The sequence below is a fragment of the Sminthopsis crassicaudata genome, chromosome 4 (genome assembly GCF_048593235.1).
Source record: "Sminthopsis crassicaudata isolate SCR6 chromosome 4, ASM4859323v1, whole genome shotgun sequence".
Classification (NCBI taxonomy): domain Eukaryota; kingdom Metazoa; phylum Chordata; class Mammalia; order Dasyuromorphia; family Dasyuridae; genus Sminthopsis; species Sminthopsis crassicaudata.
The window spans coordinates 238,477,705-238,500,651 of record NC_133620.1 but is presented as its reverse complement, the minus strand read 5'-3'; the positions used below and the strand labels follow the sequence as shown (position 1 = coordinate 238,500,651).

At 31.7% G+C, this 22,947-nt stretch overlaps 1 protein-coding gene across 2 annotated transcripts in view; it reads right to left on the bottom strand.

The window, feature by feature from the left end:
* Positions 1-1,392: 1,392 nt before the first annotated feature.
* Positions 1,393-22,947, bottom strand: part of TMEM30A (transmembrane protein 30A) — a 60,018-nt gene continuing 38,463 nt past the window's right edge. For both annotated transcript variants that reach the window (XM_074310482.1, XM_074310481.1), the window contains 6 exons: positions 21,254-21,364; positions 11,822-11,929; positions 9,948-10,035; positions 7,738-7,875; positions 6,182-6,388; positions 1,393-4,135 (listed from right to left, as the gene is read on the bottom strand). In XM_074310482.1, coding sequence (XP_074166583.1) covers positions 3,942-4,135; positions 6,182-6,388; positions 7,738-7,875; positions 9,948-10,035; positions 11,822-11,929; positions 21,254-21,364 — 846 coding nt within the window. In that variant the 3' untranslated portion in view covers positions 1,393-3,941. The remainder of the gene's footprint in view (positions 4,136-6,181; positions 6,389-7,737; positions 7,876-9,947; positions 10,036-11,821; positions 11,930-21,253; positions 21,365-22,947) is intronic.

Below are 22,947 nucleotides of genomic sequence, written 5' to 3'. Positions count from 1 at the left end.
AAGACCAAAATTTTTTTGACAACTGCTGCTGTTTAAAATATATTTTGCAGTGAGTAGAGCCACTTTGCATAGAAGTGGCTCTGTTTCAAAAAGTATTCATGAAATTAAAATGTGTAGTTTTTTAAAGTTTTCTTCCATTTCTTTCTTAACCATTTTCCAACATAATAGTCTTCTCTCTGCTCAATTTAGCTTTGAAGTTACTGAATATATTTTATTTCATCTTTTGCAACAGATGCTGACACATAAGTTATAGTTATGTTCATCAGGGTATATTTGCTAATGTTCAGTATGTGCAAAACAATGTGAGATGATCAAATGTTACATAAATATTTTATTTTATATTTTAAATTATATATGGATGAACAACTAAAACTTTTCCTCACATTTTCATCTGTAGCAAGACTATCAGTATATATACAGTTTGATTCTTTTAGTAGTTTTATCAACTTAAATATTTTTTCAATCAAAATTGTATACTTAAAGAGTGTTAATAATTAAAATAATGTTGTAGACAGACTAAGAAGTATGCAATTCGTTGAACCCTTTGTACTTTTCTATGCCATCATGCCACTGCCCTTGGAAGTGAACAGCACTAAGGGCTCTTTTGCATTTTTATCACTTTCATGCATTGCTATGGCTAAAAGATTTATAATTTAATGGCCAATTGAGTTTGTTCTTCCATTGCAGAGTCTTAGGTAATAATTCAAGGCCATCTTCGGACAAGGATAAGGCAGTGAACTAACAATTAATGGGGAAAAAAACTATATTGGCTTCAAAAATCTCATTTACAGTCATTGAAAACATAGCATCGCATAAGAATGCTAAAGCAATGTTTCCAAACTAGACATTAGAAGATCCAGAAGATCACAAAGTGAAGAGTGACCAAACTGGGTGCCTACTCACTAAGAATATCTCCCTCTTCATTCAAAACTATCAGTACACTTCTCAATCCCAAATAACCTTTCCTATATGCCACATCTCATACCTTCTTCACGTCTCTATTGGCATGTTTTTACTTCTACCTAATACTAATCTTAAAAAGTTTAGTTAAGAGTTCAGGTGAAAATCCGATTTCTGAAATAGTTAAGGAAAAGGTCTCTTTAAACTTTAACAATTTTCAAACATAAAAACACTAATACATTCTCTGCTCACCCTCAAACTTAGCAGTTATGGGTCAGTTTGTATCACCTAAAATTAATGCATATTAGTATCCTGTTGGGAATATCGATCATTTTAAAAAATTATATTGTATTAAATCTCACATTGCTAGAATTATTATATGAAATATAAGGAATTATTAACATTTATTCATTGAGCTTAGGCTGCCACTGAATCTGAATTTCATCAATAAACCCAAGATATTATTAACAAGACATGGCCAATATACCAAAGTAAATCCAGTTTGTTTTTATTAAGCTGTAACAGATGCTAACAAAGTAATCTCTCAAAAATACAAAGAAATTTCATCACCAGTCAATAAACAAATTATATTCCAATTTAACTCTCCCTTTGGTTAAATATTTCTCTACTAAGTAATATGCTTTTCAATTAAAAAAAAAACCTGTTTATGATTTCAATAAAATTTCTTAAGCCTTTATTCACTGCATAACTACTTAAAATGGGAATCCTTTTAATACCTCAAAATATTTCTTCCAAGTTAACACACAATCTTTAATGAATTTACTAATCTTCTCCAGCCTATAAATTAGGTGCCTTAAAATTAAGCTCAATTTTTTAAAAAGGAGAATGTCACCACAAGATGTAAGATAAAATATTTTTCTTTCCTTATCCTTCACAAAGACCAAATAAATATCCCATATTCACTAGATTTAGGCAATAGTAATTTTTATATGGCTCAAGTGAGGGAAGATAAGAGAGGATTTAGGTCTTAAAACATATTTGTAAGATGGATAAACTTCAAAGATTCCATCTTCAATAGAGATTAGACAATCGTGGAAAAGCTCTTCATTTGTTCATTTAATGGCATCCTCTAGTCCCTCAGATTAGACTAAAAGATGAAGATATTTCTCCTTACACTCCATGATGTAAATTTATACAAGTGAGAATGAGAGAAACTCATTAATGTAAATCCTAAAGAAAGAACTTGTCAAGTAGGATATTCCAAATGTTGAAAACAAGTGACAAAATATGGGACCTAACAATTTTTTAAAAGGCTTTTTATGTAAATAATACATTATACAGCTGTAGAGTCAGATTTTTAAAAGTTGCCGTGATAGTCACATATTAAGGATGCCATGCAAGTCATTTTCTTATGAATGAATAAGGTCAGTGTATGACTCCTATAATCAAATTGTAAATTTATATAATATATTAAGATGTGTGGCACCTTTTATACTATTAATCATTATGTTTTTAAATAAGCATATATCTAATGAAAATTAATATAATACCCAGACTTTTGATTTAAAACACAACATGGGATAAACCGCAAATTCAAAATAAATATACCTTTTTCTATGTAAATGTACAGATACATATACTGAAGATTAAATTTATTAAACAAAAATAAAGTTTGATTAATCAAGTCATCTTTTCTTATTAATTAAAACATACATTTTCATGCATGTAGAAAATAACTTTACATCACTTCAAGAATAAGTTTCATTAACAAATTACAGCATTTATTTAATATTGGATATGTATAATTTACCAAGATAGCTGCATATACAATAACCTCCACCATATACATTATAATTTATTATATGCATAATCTTCCTCAGAATTTAATCAGTAAGTTTTAAAGAACTTCGTTTAAAGATAACACCTAAGAAGACCAACTAAAGGAATTGGCATCTTAATTATACAAGAGGCTGAACATACACTCATACTTCACATCTATGAAAAATGGAATTAATTCCTAGGTAAAAAGAGTAATATTTTTAATGTGTTCTGGACTACAGTTTTAGTATACAAGTCAAAACACTTACCTGTAAAAAATAAACTTAAGTTTGTGATACTTCCAATGGTGATGCAAATTTCCCAAAACTAAACATCTTGTAATGAAATATGAAAAAATTTGAGCATTTAAACTTGGTTTATCCTTGGGCAAAAGCACTCTGCCACCACAGAATACTATTTTCCCATTTCAACTTCTCTTCTTTCTTCTCTTGTGAAGAGGAAGCGCCAAGGGAAATAAGTGACCAAGACTTTATGAAACATTTAAAGTTAGCTGGGACACCTGGCTTTACTGACTTAAACAAATAAAAACAAGAATTTAAAATTCTATCCAGAAGGTAAGTGACCTAATCTCTTTAGACATGACTAATAATTTATTCCTATGCTACGTATGTTAAACATGTCCTATTACATCAGAGCTAGGCTTGACATAGATCTCTACTGGATAAACTGAATCTATTAACCACCTTAACAAAGATGGTACTTGAAGCCTATACATACAACATATGAAAGAGAGGAAATATTTTATTCAGATCTAGCTTTCTTTATCTTCTCAAAACCTTTCAATTCCTGAAAGGATATCAAGTCATAATATATTCTTACACATCTTGTTATCCTTTTCTTCATACAATAAGCATACTTATACAGCATTATGTATGTATATAATATTACCCACAGAGCACAAATGTTAAAGCAGCAGATAACATTACATGGGAAAGAGGTTGTATACATCATGTGGCCTGTCTAATAAAAAGCAAACATAAAAAGCCATTTCAGCAGTCACAGTGTTGATATGATCAATATAGTTACAGCTAGTCTTTGTTGATATACCCGTCATATTTTCACAAGTCATCCATAGTGAAGAAGCATGGGACAAGGCTCTTTAAAAAAAAATTAAGAAGAAAAAAAAAGAGTTATGTAACCAGCTTCAGAAATGACATACTAACCAGACATTTAGCATTTAACAGCGAGGCTGGATTGGACTGGCCTTGACGCACATGCAGATTTCTTTTCAGAAAACAAAATTAATTGGGAATGTCTGCACTATTATTTCTGTTTCCATATTTATGATGAATTACTAGTAGCACAACTCCCAAAAGGAAACAAATGGATCCAACAGTAATGTAAGCAATTCCCAAAAATGGATTTTTTCCTCCCATCCATGAAATGGTGCTCAAGATCATCCGTTTTCGTCCATCAAAAGTATGTACAGGATAATCTGAAAATAGTATAGGAATATTTTTTCTATGACAAGTTAGCTTATTTTTAAAATACTATTTAAATTGGTATTTTACATTTTTACAATTCATTAGCAATAATTTGTTTCACTTTGGCCCTGGGATATAACTTTCTGACAAATATCTAATGGAAAATTAATTCTGAGATTCTTAAAAAATTATCAGACATGTTACATTATAAGACTGGGGAAGGATATAAGTTATTTTCAATAACCATAAGGAATATGTAAGTGTATGACACAATGATTTAAGAAATGAGATTGTCTCAGCACTAATTGCACTTAAGGCTAATTACCAATTGGACAATACTCTATAAGAATATGCTTGGAAAATGGCCGTTCCCACTATCCTGTGCTGGCCCAATCATTTGTGTATACAGAGAATTGTAGGAGGGAATGGAGTAAGACTAGCCAGAGTCACTTCTGGGCGGGAGAAGAAGAGGTGAGGTCGTGGAGATCCTGCATCCATCCCCTTCACTTCTATTGCTAAAGACCAAGAATAAAAACCAAGGATTTTTGCTTATCCTGACTCCAGCTGATTCTAAGGCATCCAGGGTGCTAACTTGGTCATCACAAAATAGGAATTTACTGTTTGATTTCTAAAACAAGGAAATTATGAACATGCAGTCACTCGTTTTACATATATATGACTGATATATACACATGAACATATATATATACATACATACTTATGTATATATGTAGTGCATTGCAAATCTTAAGCACTGTATATCTGTAAGTATCTATGCAAGCACTTACTACTATTACTACTATAAAAGTATATTTGGTTTGTGTTATTCACTAATTACTTTGGACATTGGGACTCAAGGAAGCACTTCATTTGAAAATATCATTAAATTAATTGAAAGCATATTAATTTGGTTATATGGTCCTTGATGAGAATTATACATACACATAACATAACATTATGCACATAACATAACATATATATTAAAAGTTCATCTGATTCACAATTACTGAAGATATTTTTTAACCTTAGAAATATATTTACATATGGGCCAGAACTTAAAGAAATAAGGAATTATAACTGGTTTTGTTGACAATGTTATTATTTTTTGCTAAGGATTAATAATAATCGTCCTAAAATTTTATTGTTGTTCAGTCATTTCAGTCATATTCAAGTCTTCATGACCCCAACTGAGGTTTTCTTGGCAAAGATACTGGAATGGTTTGCCATTTCCTTTCCCAACTCATTTTACAGATAAGGAAACTGAGGCAAACAGTTAAGTAACTTACCCAGAATCACACAGTATCTGAGGCCAAATTTGAATTGATTTCAGGACCAGTGCTTTATCCAATGTGCCAACTAGCTGCCCTTACTCTACTACTAGTAAGAGATACAAGGCAATACTGAGAGATTATCTGGAACCCTTAGATAAATTAGCATTTTTAAACTTCAGAGATGACAGGTTACTAGTACCAAAAAAAAAAAAAAAAAAAAAATGTTTCTTAAAATTTAAACAAAGCATTTATGAAATAGATTAAATGCATTCAAATGAAATAATCCATCCAAAGAGAATGTAGTATAATAGATAAAAGAACTGGCACTGAAATATGGAAGACCTGAATTAAGACCTATATTTGACATATATTGGCTCTGTGAAGGAAATCACAAGTCCACCCCTTATTCATAACTCATTCAAATTCTTATGAATCATTAACTAGTCTCATATTTTCAACACATTTAAGATACCTGATCATTGCAGCATGCTAGTTTATGAGAGGATAAATTTTAAGTATTTTTGCCATGCAATGTATATGAAGCCCTGATGCATCACTGGGAATATATTAATGTCATTTTCAAGGAATTTTTCTGAAAGCTAAAATTTATACAAATAAATAAAATAAAAATAAAAAGCATACTCTTTTTATCAATATCTTGAGGGAAAATAAAAGCAAATTATTACAGTGACACAAACTAAAAAAAAAAAACAAAGTTCAGCCAAAAAGACAGTATTTAATGATATCTCAAAGAACTTTTTATAGATTTATAACAAAAAAGGATACTATATGTGATTCTCAAAAGGTATTCTCCAACGGGTAAAGTTGGATGCAATACACCCTTTTTCTCTATCAGACGATAAAGTTTACGAAACGTAGGTAATGCTGCAGTACGCATCCATACAATAAAATCCTCATTTATAAATCCATTGTTTTCAGGATCTTCATCCAATTCATATACTGGTTTAGGCCAGTTTAAAGGCTTTGTCGTACCTGGGGGAAAAAGGAGCAAAAATTTCATTCCATTAGAAAGGTTTCATCAAAAGAAAAATATGCACACACATACATATGTGTGTATATACATATATATATATATACACATATATATATATATAATTATAATATTTAAGATACTTTTTCTAAATCTTGAAGATTTAAATATAATCACATACTAAATAATTTGGAATTTCCTGTTTTGCAAAATACAAATTGATTACATTAATAACAATTTTTAAAATGAACATTTACCCAATTATAGAGCTGACATATAAAACATTAAAATAAGCAAAGGAAACATTGGAGTACCTTTCAAAAGACAATTTTTAAAATGTAAAGATAAGATAATGGTAAAAATAGGGTGTACCAAGAGCAGGATAAACTTTTGATTTAAAAAAAAAAAAATCTGATATTTTTATTTTTAGGGGAAGATTCAGCCACAACATGATATAACAGTAACTTCATCAAACTTAAGTATAAGACGACCTGAGTTTGAATTCCAGATCCAATATAACTGTGAGAACTTAATTTATCCTTGGATTTTTTTTCCTGTAATATCCAGATAATAATACTTATGCTGTCTGCCTCAAGAGTTATTATATGGAAAATATTCGGTGAACAACTTTAAAGCAATCATATAAAGATTTACCTAAACTTTAAAATGTAGAATGTTTATGAAACAGTAGTAACTACAGTTATCCCTTTCACATTATGGGGGGGGAAGGGCACAGTACCCTCAGATATGCAAAAACTTCATAAAATCTTTTGGTCCTCCCTTTGTTCTAATGAATTAGTCTGAATTATTATGATAATGAAAGATAAAATATATTGTTATTATGTAATACCACACATACATTTTATGAATTTCTGTGTTTCTAACCTTTTCCCCAACTGTTGGCTTTCATATTTGTCTGCAGCTTACACAAAACTCCCCAAAAATTACCATTTAATTTCTTATGCCAATCCACAATATATCTAAACTTCAATGGGAAAAAATCATAAAGTGGAAGGGATAATTGTAATTTCAGGATTAATGCAGGATATGCAATGCAATACAAATGCAATGCAGGATGCAACATACAATCTTATGAATTGACCCAAGAACACTAAATTGGGTGACTTGCCCAAGATTAGGTCTTTCTGGCCCAACGCCAGCTCATTATTATATTACCAAAACTGTTTCTAAAGCATTTTACAATTTACTTGTGGAGAAAGAAGTAAAAATAACAAATATTGAAGCTTAAAGGTTATGTGTTTGGGTGGGGGGAGTTCGGTTTTTTTGTTTTGTTTTACAAATTTTATGTAATATTTATATCTTAATAACCTTTTTTTTTTTTTCACCTTACCTTTAAAAACTTCAGATAGGTTACCTCCAGGTGGATTTCTAAATTTCACATTTTTATCTGTCCACCAAGCAATACCTTTCTTATGGAGAGGAACACGTATAAGTGAACTTTCATTCTTCTGAAACAATTCTAATGTATCTAAAAATGAGATAAAAAAAGATATAGTGACTTTTTAGTGCTCTTGGGGTTTTTCTTTCTCTCTATTCTCTTTTCTGCTTAATTCTGTTAGAGTCAAATTCTCCCTAACTGTCATGAAGACAATCAGTGATTTGCTGAATTCATTAAACTGATGAAAGAAAAATATATAGGAGCTCCTGAAGGAAATTCCTCTGGTTCTAAGCCATACATGTGGATTTTTACAAAGACAATACAAGTGGAAATAATGATAATTTTATATTTTATCATTTTATTAAATAATAAAAATTTATAAATTAGTATAGACATGGTTGATGTAAAAATTTCTGAAATCAGTTAGAACAAACATACAAAAATATATTAAATACAGGAATTCTGGATTCCATTGACATTCTAATAAAGTCTGTGGACTCAAAATATGTTTCAAAATTAAAGGAAATTCCACATTTTAGTTAAAAGATAGTGAAAATAAAGATGTTTTTTCTTATCCACTTCACAGTTCAACATTGTTTTATTACATACTTTGTTTTTAAACACTATATTCTAAGAATGTTACCAAAAATTGTTTCTGACCTCTAATGTATCAGATAATTCCTTTTTGTTTTGTATTCAATTAACCTTATCATGAAAGAACAAATATACAATCCACAGTAGCAATTTAACAATAAGTTTATTTATATCTTTCTTATCCCCAAATCTATCCTTAAAGAAAGTTTTTAAGAGATAGGTAGTACAGCATAGTAGAAAAAAGTGTGGGATTTGAAGTTAGAAAGACTTCATCTTCGGCTTCTTAATATGGGCAGGTCAATGAAACTCCCTAAGCCAAGGATAACTTTTTAAGACAGTGGTCCTCAAACTTTTTAAATAGGGGACCAGTTCACTGTCGCTCAGACTTTGGGGAGTGCTGGACTATAGTAAAAACAAAACCTCACACTCTGTCTCTGCCCCTCAGCCCATTTGCCATAACCCGGCTGGCCCCCTAAACGTCTTCAGCAGGCCACATGTGACCCACGGGCCATAGTTTGAGAACCCCTGCTTTAAGACTTCAAATTCTAGATTACAGTGAGTTTTCAAAATCATAGGTCCTTAATAAAATTCTTTGACACAGCATAGCTGTCAATATTTACTGTTTTCTTAGTTATGCTTTTTGACAGTCTAACTTGTTTCATACAATAATTTCTCTATTTCTGAAATAATAAGATATTTATCATTTTTGAAAAATGACACACATAAAAAAGACATTAATCTGGCAGAATACAGTCCTTTTTTCCCCAACAACTATGGCCTTAGATTATTTCAAGTTTTTCACTACTACCTCTAATATCACTATAAACATCAGTATGGTATGTTCTGAGTATATTATGTAATAATTTTTTATAATACATTAATTTCCCATAATTTCCAACTATACTTCTACATACTTCTTTATACTACTAGTTAACATATGAAAAGGTAATTCAAGTATTTTTAATACCCAAATAAAATAAAAATTATCTCCTACTAACATCTAAGCACTCACCCCAAAATTTCACAACCCAAAATTTTCACCCTCCCTCATAAAAACCCAAAATTTAATAATAGATTACTAAGTTAAATGTCACTTGTACTATCCATTGTTCCTCTCATTTAATAGTATTAATGGTTAGTATGTCATTTAATTATATCCAATATAGAACAGAAGGTTAATAAAGCATGTTTTCCTTTGCTAAAAACTGATCGCTCTTTTTTTCTTTCCTTTACTATGGATAAAAGATTTCCCAGCAGAATAGGGAAATATGTTACTGAACAAAGCACAAAATACTAAAGTTTTTACAATATTTTGAGAACTAGAACAAGAGGGAAAACATTTATCAACTGCATGTGTGTATATGTGTGTATCTTGCCAATAGTGTTCAAAATTCTATCAATATCAATAAAGATTTATTACTGTTATATTCTATTTAATAAAGCCTTAGAAAGATTTCTATACTTAAAATTGTCAGTTCTATTCATGTGTTACTGGAACATTAAATTTATAACAGTATATATAAAATGTCATAAGATTTCAAAACAAATGGCAGTTTAAAAATCCATACCATTAAACATACTGTTGGCAATAGCTCCACAAGGAGCAATTGGCTTATCTCCATCCTTGCGATAGGGTTCACACTCCTTACTGGGGTTCTGATTTTTATAAAGAGAAGCAAAGAAAAAATGTAAAGACAAACATTACTGACTAAACCATAGTCTAAATTCTCTAAATCTGCCTAGAAAATATTAATAGATATTAATTAGCAAGTAGTTAACACTGCCATGTAAAAATTGTCCTCAATTCTAATTTTAATATACTAGTTAAGTATAAGTTTTTAAACATGTTTACCTTTAAGTATTCCCAGAAAACTGCCTTATTTTGGTTTGGTACTATTATATAATAACTGAAACAATATGAAAAATGCACAAATATACACTAATTTTTCATTCATGTCTTTTACTTCAATATTGTTTTTTATTTTGCCTATGCAACAACAAGAATTAAGAATTGATATAACTATTTATATAAACAGAAGCACTGGAAATCTCAGTGTTACTTCTTATTACTGGTATAATCCTGAGCAAGTCACAGTAACTTCTCAGGACTTCAGTTTCTTCTGCAAGCCCTGTATTTGTGATTCATTTTTGCTCTAACTTACCAGACTTCTCCACTATATCCTGATGGTTTTCTCATTCTGAAAGATTTCACAGACCCTTCCTTCATTTTTCTTCAGTCTCCAAACTCCTTTCTTCCACCACTATCTTTACTTTTTAGCTCTTTTATGTGTTGTTTCCTCCCCATTAGAATACAAATTCTTAGAGATCAGAGACTGTCTTTCTTTTTTTGCATATATTGGTATTCTCAACACTTAGCACAGTGTCTGGCATATAGTAAACACTTAATAAAGGATTTGAAGCTAGGTCTTCCTGATTTCAAGAAAAGCTCTTATCTACTATACTATGTTGTTTCTCACCATCACAATCAGAAATGCATGTGACATGAAAAGACATCAATAAAGGATATTTTTTCCTTTTACATGAGAAATATCTGCTTATCGCAAAGTGTCAGAAGGCAAGCTCCCTTCTATTCTCTTTTAGAAGGATAAATCAATCTTCAAATGAAACCTATCAAGTTATATAAGACCTAGTTACTTACTTTATATCCTATAGTATCTTAAGACTTAGAGGACCTCTTTAATCCTACGTCAAACTCAGAGAGGCAGAGAGCCCCTGGAGCATCCTGTGGGCCCCCAATGTTCTAAACTGAATCAGCATCCTGAATATACCGAAAAGATCCTAAATCAAATGCTCTTGGTTTTCTATGAGAACCCAGTAGAAGGCCAAAGAACACAACTTTGGACAATAACAAATTTCCCAATTCAGATTTTTAAGTTAACTCATGGTCAATAAGAATATCTCAAGATGCCTGGTATTTTGGATATTAATGAAACTATCAACATCATTAAACATCATTAAAGCAAGTTAAGCAATGAGAAATACAGTCTCCTAATTTGTACTTGAGTTAAAGCAAAGCATGTGTACAAGTATGGTTCTAATAAAAATTTTCAATATCACTCCACTTTTATTTATGTAAATCTTTTAAAGTAAATGATAACATCCAAAATATAATCATTAAATCTAGCACAAGACTAACAATGAATTCTGGTTTACTCCAATTCTAAGTTTCAACATTATAGGGCAAAATAAATAAATAAAAAAAAAGTTAAAGACTCCAAAATCATACTAGTCTCAACTGGAAGATTCTTCCCTGGGAGAAAATATTAATCTGCACATATTTTAGAAAATTTAATTAGAAAAACTTTTATATGCAATAAAACATTGTCCTTTAATTTCACATTAAATCTTCCCACAAATAATTTATTTGTGAAGTTGGAAGTGGTGATACCACTAGTGTCATTACCTAATTTTTTTAACTTACTTTTAAAGAGTCAGTGTCTCCATTTAGTTGACTATCATCTCGAGATTTCACATACCGACGATGATTCTGATAAAAATTAGATAGTCCATAATACATAAAGACATATCCCTGGGGAAATTAGAGAGAAAAAACAAATCTTTATTTCAAAGACTGAAAATTTTGAAACAAAATACATTTCAGTATGAATGATGTCTTATGTTTAGTATGACTTTTTTGTACTTCAATGATCCATGATTTTGCCATTGTGATGGTCTGCATGAGTTGTTGCAGCTAAAAAATTCATCATCCTACAGCCAAATCTGATGATGTCTCTACAAACTCAGACTATATTTAAAGCTGTTTCATTGTAGGAGGACCTAGTAATAAGGCTTTTTTGTACCATTGGTATGGCTTTGAAAGGTTTGGATTACCTATACATAATGAAGTAAGTAAGTAAGTTGCTAGCAAAAGATGAGTTTATAATAAACCTTAATTCTCTCAAGTTCATTCAAAATCTGAGATAATTTAGTTAAGTTCCTGGATGAATTCAACTTTTTTTAGCAATCTTTTTCCTTGAAGATACTTCAAAATTAACCAAGTTAACAAAACTGAAAGGAAATGTTTGCAATATTTTAAGGAAAACTGTTTTAAAGTAACCTTGTACGGGTTAGAAGGGCCATAAGTAAGCAACAGGTCTTTGTTTCATGGATTGAGTTGACATTTCAAAGGTCAATGGAAAGAAAATGGGCACAAGAAGGCTTCAGTTTATTCATATGTGATGACATATGCAAAAAGTGACAGAAATTATATGATTGGAAAAAAAGTGAGGTAGTCATATAATGAAAGAGATGACAAGATGAATAGCCTGAAGACTACATTGGTACTCACGAAATGGTATAAGACCTAGAGAAAGGCCTCCAGCACATTGGATGGATCTTCTGTGGAGGATCTATGACAGAATATGGACAAGAAATACACAGGATGAGAAAGTGTGGATGGATTGCTATCAACACTGATGGAAGGAATACCCACACTGATGAGCTCACAGATCCACTGAGATATTAGGAAATCATGAGCTCAATCACCTATTCACTAAATCATCCTTCTTGAGGAGACCTAACAGGGAAAATTTTGTTATATTATTCTGTGTTGCTACCTGTAATTAATTTTAAAATCCTGCAATTTGACAAATCTATGACTTCCTCAATGTGGGTAGTCCAACCAGTGATGCAGATTGCAATCCATTCATGCCTTACTATCCTGTGCATCTCTAGTCCATATCCTTCCAGAAATTCACCACAAGGGACCCACCCAACAAGTTAGGGAATAGTGCTGATTTTGATTTTGCCTGGATATGGATAGAACATGTGACCTGCTTCTCCTTGCTCTATGACTAACTCATCTATCTTCTGACCACACTTTTTTTTTTGCAATTTCCTTTATACCTAATCTGCACAGCTTCTCATTTGTAATGTGTTGCAACCTGTTCATGACTACCATGTGACTATTGTTCTTTGAGTAACCTCTAATTTCAGCAATTCTTTGAAGACATACAATATAAGAAAAAAATTAGTATTAAAAAGGAGGAGCAGCTTTTGTTTCAGGAAGAAGTTTGGAGCCATTAAAAAAACTGAACCATTTCTCAAAGACAAACTATTTTCCTCCTACACCATGCAAAGACAAAAATCAAACAGTCCTTACTCTAAAGGAACACACAGTCCAACTAAGGAAATATGTGAATATACAGGTGTCTCCAAAATCTTAATGTAGTTTTAAGTTGTTAAAGCTTAAAAGTTAAAGTATAAATGAAATTCATATAAAATATAAATATAATTTTATATAATTTAATAATTTTAATAGTTATTAGTATGAATATACTAATTCCTTAATAGAAGGGAGTAATAGCTTAGGGAACATGGACAGTGCCCTACTGAAGGTAATCTTGAGAGATTTCAAAAGAGTGGAAATAGAGAATTACAGATATGGAGGCAGCCAGTCCAAAGGCACAGAGATGAGAAATGAAATGCTGTGTATGAAAAATATAGCAAGTAAACCAGTTATGACTGCACCTTATAGTGCATTAAGGGGAAGTGGGGAAATTAGAACAGCATGTGGTAGTGGGAATTAAATGAACCACACTGACTTTGTGACTCTATTATGGAGCTAGTTCAGTTCCCTTTCTATTCAATGAGTCTAGTTCAATTTCTGCCTTTTGAGAAAACTTAATTCCTTTGCTTTAATACAGACATGGGGAGAGGAAGAGGAGCAAAACAACTCTTTTTTTATTTCAGAAAAGTACATCTGTTTACTCTCTCCCTTCTTATGGGGAAAGTCCCTAATTTTTCCTCCAATTAGAAATTAGATTACTTAACTCTATATAATGGTTAATTATTTTCTTTTTTAATTAATTGGCCTTAATTCTTTAATTAATTGATTGTTTTTAGTACATAAAAATTTGTCTCTCCGTTTTCTGGGTCCAGTGCAAAAGCTAAGGAACCTGGTCCCAAACTATTATGTAACTGGCATGCATTGCTTAATAAATCAATATGCTTGGAAGTTTGAATCTTTGTTCCCTCTATTTTTTCATCTGTCACCAACCACAGGAGAAATGTGTAAGAAAACTAGAAAGACATAAAGTGGTGAACTTGAACTTTGAATACTAAAGAATCAAAAAATGTTAAGTACATAAAAATGTTTAAGTATATAAAACTTGTATGATAATCCAGTTAGATTTGATCCCAAAGGTAAATAAGATCATTGGATTTTACTGAGTAGAGAGATGATACTATCAGAACTGTACTTTTAGTGGTGGTAGGGGATGAATTGGAGACAGAAGGGGAGAGAGGAAACCAATTAATCAACTATAACAGTTCAAAAAAGAGTTGATGGTAAACTGAAAACAAGTGAGCCAAATAATATGGATAGTCAAAAAAGTTAATGCAAACCTGGGCTGCATTAAGAGAGGCAGAGCTTCCAAGAACAAGTGGGTAACAGTTATGCTGGAGTATTGTGTTCAATTCTGGATGCTATAATTTAAGGATTATTATATTGATAATGCTGGATACCATCTAAAGGAAGATAACCAAGAGCAGAAAATGAAGGGTCTGGAATCTATGACAAAGAAATGATTATCTTTAGGCACATGTTTGACTGTCACTCCTTCACTCAATAAACTCCAAGGGCTCTCAGATCATATACAAATGCTTCTCTGACATTTCAAGCCTTTTACAACCCTTACATCAATCTAACCACATTGAACATTAATTCCCCTTCAGTCTTTTGTAATCCTCATAAATTGGCCTCCTCTTTCTGTTTTGACTCCCAGATTATTCTCTTTTCTTCCTCACTGGACTTCAGAACTTGGTTTGCAGCTCATATTAGGATCAATATGCATAATGATCCATCTCACATACCCTAAATTCCCAGTTTTTTTTATCTATCCAATTCCTACTCAATTTCAGCTATACAGTCACACCCTTTACCTTGCCATCACTTACAAGCTTTTTATTTCTATGTCCATGAATCCCCAAATTCCTTTATCTTATCATAATCTTTTTTTCAAGTACTCTTTCCCTTTGCCTTACGATTCCCAATACTGTTGGAAGGAGGGGGTGGTGTCCTCATCATGACCTCTAATACTTCCACCTCTCATTTCTTTCCCAGGCCATCAATCCTTGCTCTTATTGAATTTTCCTTCCTTTCCTGTTTCAATTTCTTGGTGAATCAGTACAATTATATACCATTTTCTATGCTCAAATATCCTTGCTTGCCTGCCTTATCACTGATCATGCTTTACTAAACCAGCCTGAGATTATTCTCATCAACTGATTATTTGCAGGATGCTGAATAGAGCTTTTGAAAGTTATGAAAACTGTGATGATTAAGTTTGCTATTCATAATCTCAACTGGCTCTCACTGTAGCATGGCAATTTTTTTATACCTCCCTAAATGATTTATTCTTCTACTCACCAAAAGGGCTTTACAACAGTACTTGGTGCAAAATAAGTACTTAAATAAGTTCTTGTTGACTTATTGTTCCTCATCCACAAGAATCCATGTCCCACCTTCATACCTTTACATGAACTATCTCCATGCATGGAATACATTCCCTCTTCATCTATGCTTCAGATTCCTTTCTTCCATCAAAAGGCAGCTCTGATAGCAATTTCTACCTGAAGTCTTTACTGATTTCCCCAAATGCAAGTTTTCTACTTCCCAAACTATCTGGCATGAACTTTGTATATATTTGAATCACACACACACACACACACACACACACACACACACACACACATACATATATATATATATATGTATATGTGTATATGTATATGTATGTATATGTACTTGTTGCATCCCCTATTAGAATGTAAACTTCTTTAGAGGGATTAATTCTTTGTATCCCCAATATTTATCACAGTACTTGGGGTCAAAATACAATAAGTAAAATGGTGAAGATGTGTTTTGCTATAGATTATATTCACAAAAGTTTATTATATTCTCACTTATTCATCAAGCATGCTAGCACTGCATGTGTAAATTACAATTTACACATTTGAGTTGAGGATTTGAAGAATTCTTCATATCTTTTCTATACCTCATTCTCTGCAAAAGATAGTGGAATATGACCAACAACTATTTTTTATCGGAATTTGTAAATCCTCATCGTACAACAAAAGCTCATCAAGTAAAGAATGGTCAAACAAATTGTGTTTACATAAATATAATAGAATATTTCTTTGCCTTGGGAAAAGATGAATATAAAGAATATAGAGAAGCACACGAAGATTTATTTGAATTGATATAAAGTAAACTTAGCAGAACCAGGAAAACAATATACACAAGACTACAATGATATGAATATTGACAACATAAAATCAGAATATTGTATAACTATTTCCACTCATATGAAAGAGTGTTCCAAATCACTACTGATCAGAGAAATGCAAATTAAGACAACTCTGAGATACCACTACACACCTGTCAGATTGGCTAAGATGACAGGAACAAATAATGATGAATGTTGGAGGGGATGTGGGAAAACTGGGACACTGATACATTGTTGGTGGAGTTGTGAAAGAATCCAGCCATTCTGGAGAGCAATTTGGAACTATGCCCAAAAAGTTATCAAACTGTGCATACCCTTTGACCCAGCATTGCTGTTATTAGGATTATATCCCAAAGAAATACTAAAGAGCGGAAAGGGACCTGTATGTGTCAAAATGTTTTTGGCAGCTCTTTTTGTTGTAGCTAGAAACTGGAAGTTGAATGGATGTCCATCAATTGGAGAATGGTTGGGTAAATTATGGTATATGAAGGTTATGGAATATTATTGCTCTGTAAGAAATGACCAGCAGGAGGAATACAGAGAGGCTTGGAGAGACTTAAATCAACTGATGCTGAGTGAAATGAGCAGAACCAGAAGATCGCTGTACACTTCAACAACAATACTGTATGAAGATGTATTCTGATGGAAGTGGAAATCTTCAACATAAAGAAGATCCAACTCACTTCCAGTTGATCAATGATGGACAGAGGTAGCTACACCCAGAGAAGGAACACTGGGAAGTGAATGTAAATTGTTAGCACTACTGTCTATCTACCCAGGTTACTTATATCTTCGGAAGCTAATAATTAATGTGCAACAAGAAAATGGTATTTACACACATATATTGTATCACATGTAAAATGTATGGGATTACCTGTCATCAGGGGGAGGGAGTGGAGGGAGGGAGGGGATAATTTGGAAAAATGAATTAAAAAAAAAAAAAAAAAAAGAATATTGTATAACTATAATGATAAAGTTTGGTCTCAACGATGAGAACATATACTAACTTCCTTTTTCTTTCTTTCTTTTTTTTTTTTGCCAGAGGTTAGAGGCTATATACATATACATATATATATATATATATATATATATATATATATATATATATATATATATGATCATATAATATTGCACATAAAACCAATCACACTTGGTTGATGGGTTTATTAGTTCTTCTTCCACTGCTTTCCCCCCTTCCTTTTTATTCTTTATTCAAAGAGATGACCTGCTGTCTAGGAAAGGGAAGGAATATATTTAGGAATAAAGATGGCATAAAAAAAGAGATCAACAAAATTAAAAAAAAAAAAAAAAAAAAAAAGTGCTCATTAGGAGCAACTGCATAGATGACTAAATGTTCCATCAAATGTTATACCTCAATATACAATAAACCAACTCTATCAATTCCTTCAACTGCCTTTCCCAAAAAAACCCTATAAGCCACTTCATCTATCTGTAACTTTCTTTTATCTTCTGGGTTCTTCTTTACCAAGAATATCAAGATCAGTACAATTCAGTTCCTCAAACATATATCTACTCTATGCTCAACAGATAAAAATCTCACATTTAGCATACCATACCAACTATTAAAGTTATGATTTAGAGATGCTCTACAATAATGGTACCAAAATCAAATAGAAACAGTTGTCATTAACCAGTACTTAAGGATCCCCAAAGGTTACATATTGACTTAGAAAAACACATAATAACATTACTTATGTTTTATTGTATTTTAATTTGTTAAATATTCACCAATTATACTTTAAGGATTCATGCTCCATTTGGAAGTGTTTTGGGCCACATTTGGTCCATAAGCCATGTCTGACATCTTTGTTCTATAAGATACACAACTCTTAGTACCCATTAACCCTTCATCCTTCATTTTACCACCACTATTATTACACAAATGAAAGGGAGCTACATAAGAGAAAAGACCATTTTGTATTTTTGTTTCATGATTTTCCATGGCTAAAAATAAATATTAAGTGGTTAGTTCCTGATAGAGATTTTTTTGTACTTATCTAGGCCCTTTCTCAAAAAGCAAATACAGTCTTTCCCTAGAAATATATTAAAAGTCTTCTCAGTATGGCAAAACCTGCTATGCTTTACCAGCAGACCCAGGGTCACCCTTAATGTAATGATAAGGGACTGCAATTAAACTTTCAAACTGTTATCTTAAAATTATATATCGGAGTTCCTTTCTAATTTCAACTGGTCATTCTCCTCAACTGCTCCAAACAGCAAAGTTTTATTTTATTCTTCAATAATCTTTCATTCTTCAGAACCTTAGAACTTTTAAAAGAAAATTTAGGCATCAATCTGTTTATTAATCCTCCCCACATCCATATGATGTGGGTTAAGATTCTTTTCTAATTCCCAGCCCCCATGAATCCCTATGGGAGATATCCAGGCTCTCCCAGCCTCCATAGGATCTGAGCTAACTTGGGCTGTCCCAGCCCCCATTCTAATGATCTGCTCAGGTTTCCCCACCCACCACCCCCAGCACAAACAGTTCCTTATCTTAAAACCCATTGAATTCTATTCAAATTCTAACCCTGGGCTGAAACTAGCCAGGAGCCAACCTGGGACTCCACCCATGGGCCCTTCAAGATTACCAAAAGGCCCCCATTATAAAAGAGGGAAACTGAAGTCCGCTCTTTGCAGGAGCCCCAAACATGGCATCCTTATGCCAACTATGTCAAGGGTTCATGCCCACCCAGTGCCAGCCCTGGCCCCGGTGTCTTCTACCTTCCAACCTTACTTCCAAACCCCACAATAAACTTCTTTTATTAATCTAGGTTTTCGGGTCTATAAATTCTTTACAGAGAACTCTTGCACCACTAACCTCATTTAACTCTGTATCCTTGTGTCAAATCCAAAGGGGTTGCAGGGGAGCTGTATTTGACTCCCTGTACCCTGAACCTGCCACTAGACCTCAATTAACCCTAATTTCATTTAGGTACCTTGTAACGTGCTCTCCTGGCAGTTACAATTACTAGCTTAATAACCGGTAGCGCACTCAAGAACAACCAAATATTTATAAATATACAAAGTTAATACTACAACAATGAGCAAAATAAAATAGTATTTTAAGTTCAAAAGAAAATAATCTTTAAAATTAATTATTTAAATTATTGAGACACTTCAGAATCTCTTTAAATAAACAGATATTGACAAAAATACTGAACCTCTTTCTGTTTTCTAGTTCCTACTAGATTATATAAATTCTTATGTTCCATAAAAAGGGAATTCAGGCTGCATATATGAGATTTTATTATCTTATATTTAAAGTGATGTTTAATTTTCCACTTAAATTATTCAAACCTTGGCTTTCTGGAGAAAAAAAATTGAACTCTTGCAATTTATACAATGAAAGTTTACAACAAATATTCATGAAAGTATAATATAATAAAAACTTTAATGATGAAACTATATAAAAGGTAATTCAATTTTTAAATCAGCACTGTAAAGTTAATTCAGTAAAAGAAAAAATTAAGCACTTTCCAATAAATATGGAAACAATGGAGACAAAATAACTTACTCACATTATTTTGGTGACCTGACAGTACTTTAGTCCCATTCACAAATTGTATTTGGGCTTGTGATGGAACACAGTACTCACAAGAGTGAATTTGTGAATGATCACTTTTGCAGAAGAGAAGTTCTAAAATAAGTGTTTTGAATGGGAACAAATATGTAATTGGAGTTTCAAAATCTATTCAATCCTCTTTCATCTCAAGTTTAATGTAAAAGTCTATTTTAAAAAGTTAATATTTTGCAAGCTTTACTTAGATGTTATCAGTGTTGATAAATAGTAAAAGCTTTAAATTCTTGCCATCTTTAGAGGTTTATACTTTTCAAGTGTTTCCTGAGATGTTTATATTTAACCATCCCTCATTTTGTTGCAATAATATCAATAGCCACAAGGTGGCAGATGCCTTAGAATTCTTACGGGCAGAAAAATGACTTTCTAAGTCAAAAGAATCAAAAAGACAACTTCAGAAAATACATGTGAAATGTGCAAGTATAGATATAATTTAATCTACTAGAAATAATCAAATGATTAAAGTGACAAATGGCTAAGGAGACTAAACTGGTAATATTAGCTCTCACAGAAAGTTCTAAACCTTTGCAATGAGGTGCAAAGATGGTTTTTATGTTAGTCCCAACACCAAAAGAAATGAATATGAAGTGGAAAGGCAAAGAAAGAAGAAAATAAAACAAAACAAGGGGCAAGCAGATGAGACCAAAACAGTTTAAATGTTTCTCTTTTTATGCTTGTAGCCAACAAAAAAAGTAATATGAAGACAGGAATGTATTTTATAAAATAAAATTTGATTTTAGCAGAATGGCAAGTAGTAAGTACAAAAATTATGAATGAGAGCTCAAGTAGAAATTATTGTTATGTAACAGCTTTAATAAAACCTGTTTTATTAAAGGTTTTATTAAAATGTACAAAGAGCTAAACAAAAAAGTAAAATATATAATCTATATATTTTTAGTTTCCTTTAAAAAAAAAAAAGATGGGCTATTTTTTCCCCACAGGGAGGAAAATTACTTAAATATGAAAATTATTTTTGTCTTATTTAAACAGCATTTTTCTACTCAAAATCCTCTGAAATACAGACCTCAAATGGTTGTTCCAATGTGAAGTTTATTTCACAAATGCAGGGTTTTGTGTCATTCCAGAACAAACACTTATTGCAGGGATCTTTTTCATCTGTTCCAGTATAATCAATCTGAAAAAAAAAAAAAATGGATAATCACTATTCTATAAAGAAAAACTGCTAAAATATTGAAATAGCTTGTTACAAAAACAGAAAATTAACCCACAACAGGTAACTTAAAGCAGAGATTATTTTTAAGATCATCATTTGGAGGTAGTAATGGAAAAAGAAAAATAACCAAAAAAAAATTAAATTGAAAAAATTAAACCTAAAAACAGTCTATGCATACTAACTTCTTTTGTTAAACATATATTTTACCTTTGTATACACCTCCACCATTTTCCAAATTTTCTAATGAAAACATTTATGGGTTAGATTCATAAATTTATAAGTACTTATTGAAAAAACAAGGTATAAGTTAAGATGTCTAAATTGAATTTTTAAAAAAGAATACATAGTGGTAATAAGTTACTACTTATACAATATTAATATTTTTTGTATCCTGCACAAGTTACATCTTTTACAATCATACTCCTCCCTTTTCATCATTCCCTCTCCCTCTCTCATATATATACTCTATAATACCAAATCAGATATTATTTTTGAAGCACATAAAAACCCCATCAGCATTCTAGTCAAAAAGTTCTAGTGCTTCCTATTGCTTCTGTGATAAAATTACAAGTTTTTCTGTCTGGATTTCAAAGCCTTTTATGTTCAGTCTATCTTTTGGACTTATTATATATTAGTCTTCTTCATGAACTCTATTCTCCAAGCCAACTAAACTACCTGCTCTTTGCACCAATGTTCCATTTCTCATGTCTGTGCCTTTGCATAATTTGTCCTTCAGTCCTAAAATGTGCTCTCTTCAAAATCCTCCTTTTATTATACCTAGCTTCCTTTACAGCTCAAATCCTCCCTCTTACATAAGTTCTTTCCCAGTACCCTGGCCAGTCAGTCATACAATATCAATGGAAGAAATAACAATGTGAATAATGATTCTACATAAAAATTTAACTAAAATAAGTTCAACGGCCATAATAAAAGACCTTAAAATCAGTACACAGTTAACTTCCTTGGTAAGAGAAGATATAGCAATCAAGGACAACATTAGCTTAGAATACAAATTCAATTGTAAAATTTGAGGGAGAAAGTTGATAGAGAAGTCTAATTAGTATGACTCCATATAATCAAGTGCAAGGGATAACATGGCAGAAAGCTTATGTGATCAATGATATGCTGGTGTTGTTAGGAGAAAGCAAAAATAGCCCTTAACACACTGGGGGTAGGTCTACAGTCATACAGTCATGTATAAATGGTTTGTAATCTTCATTATGAAAGGGAAAAAACATAGATAAGCTCTGGGATCTATTTGAGTATTTTAGTACTTTATATTCCTTTAATCACTGCTTGCACACAGATCTTCTTTATAACAAGATACAAAAGAGTATTCACACCCACCAACTTTCCCATCTTTTTGATACAAAAAAAAAAAAACAACCTGCTATAAATATTTTTTATATTCATAGGTTCTTTTCTGCTTTCTTTGGGAGATGAACCCAGTAGTAGAATTACTGAGTCAAAAGCTAAGCATAATTTAGTGATTTTCAGGTAAAACTCTAGAATTTTCAAAACAATTATGGATTTTTAAAAAATTG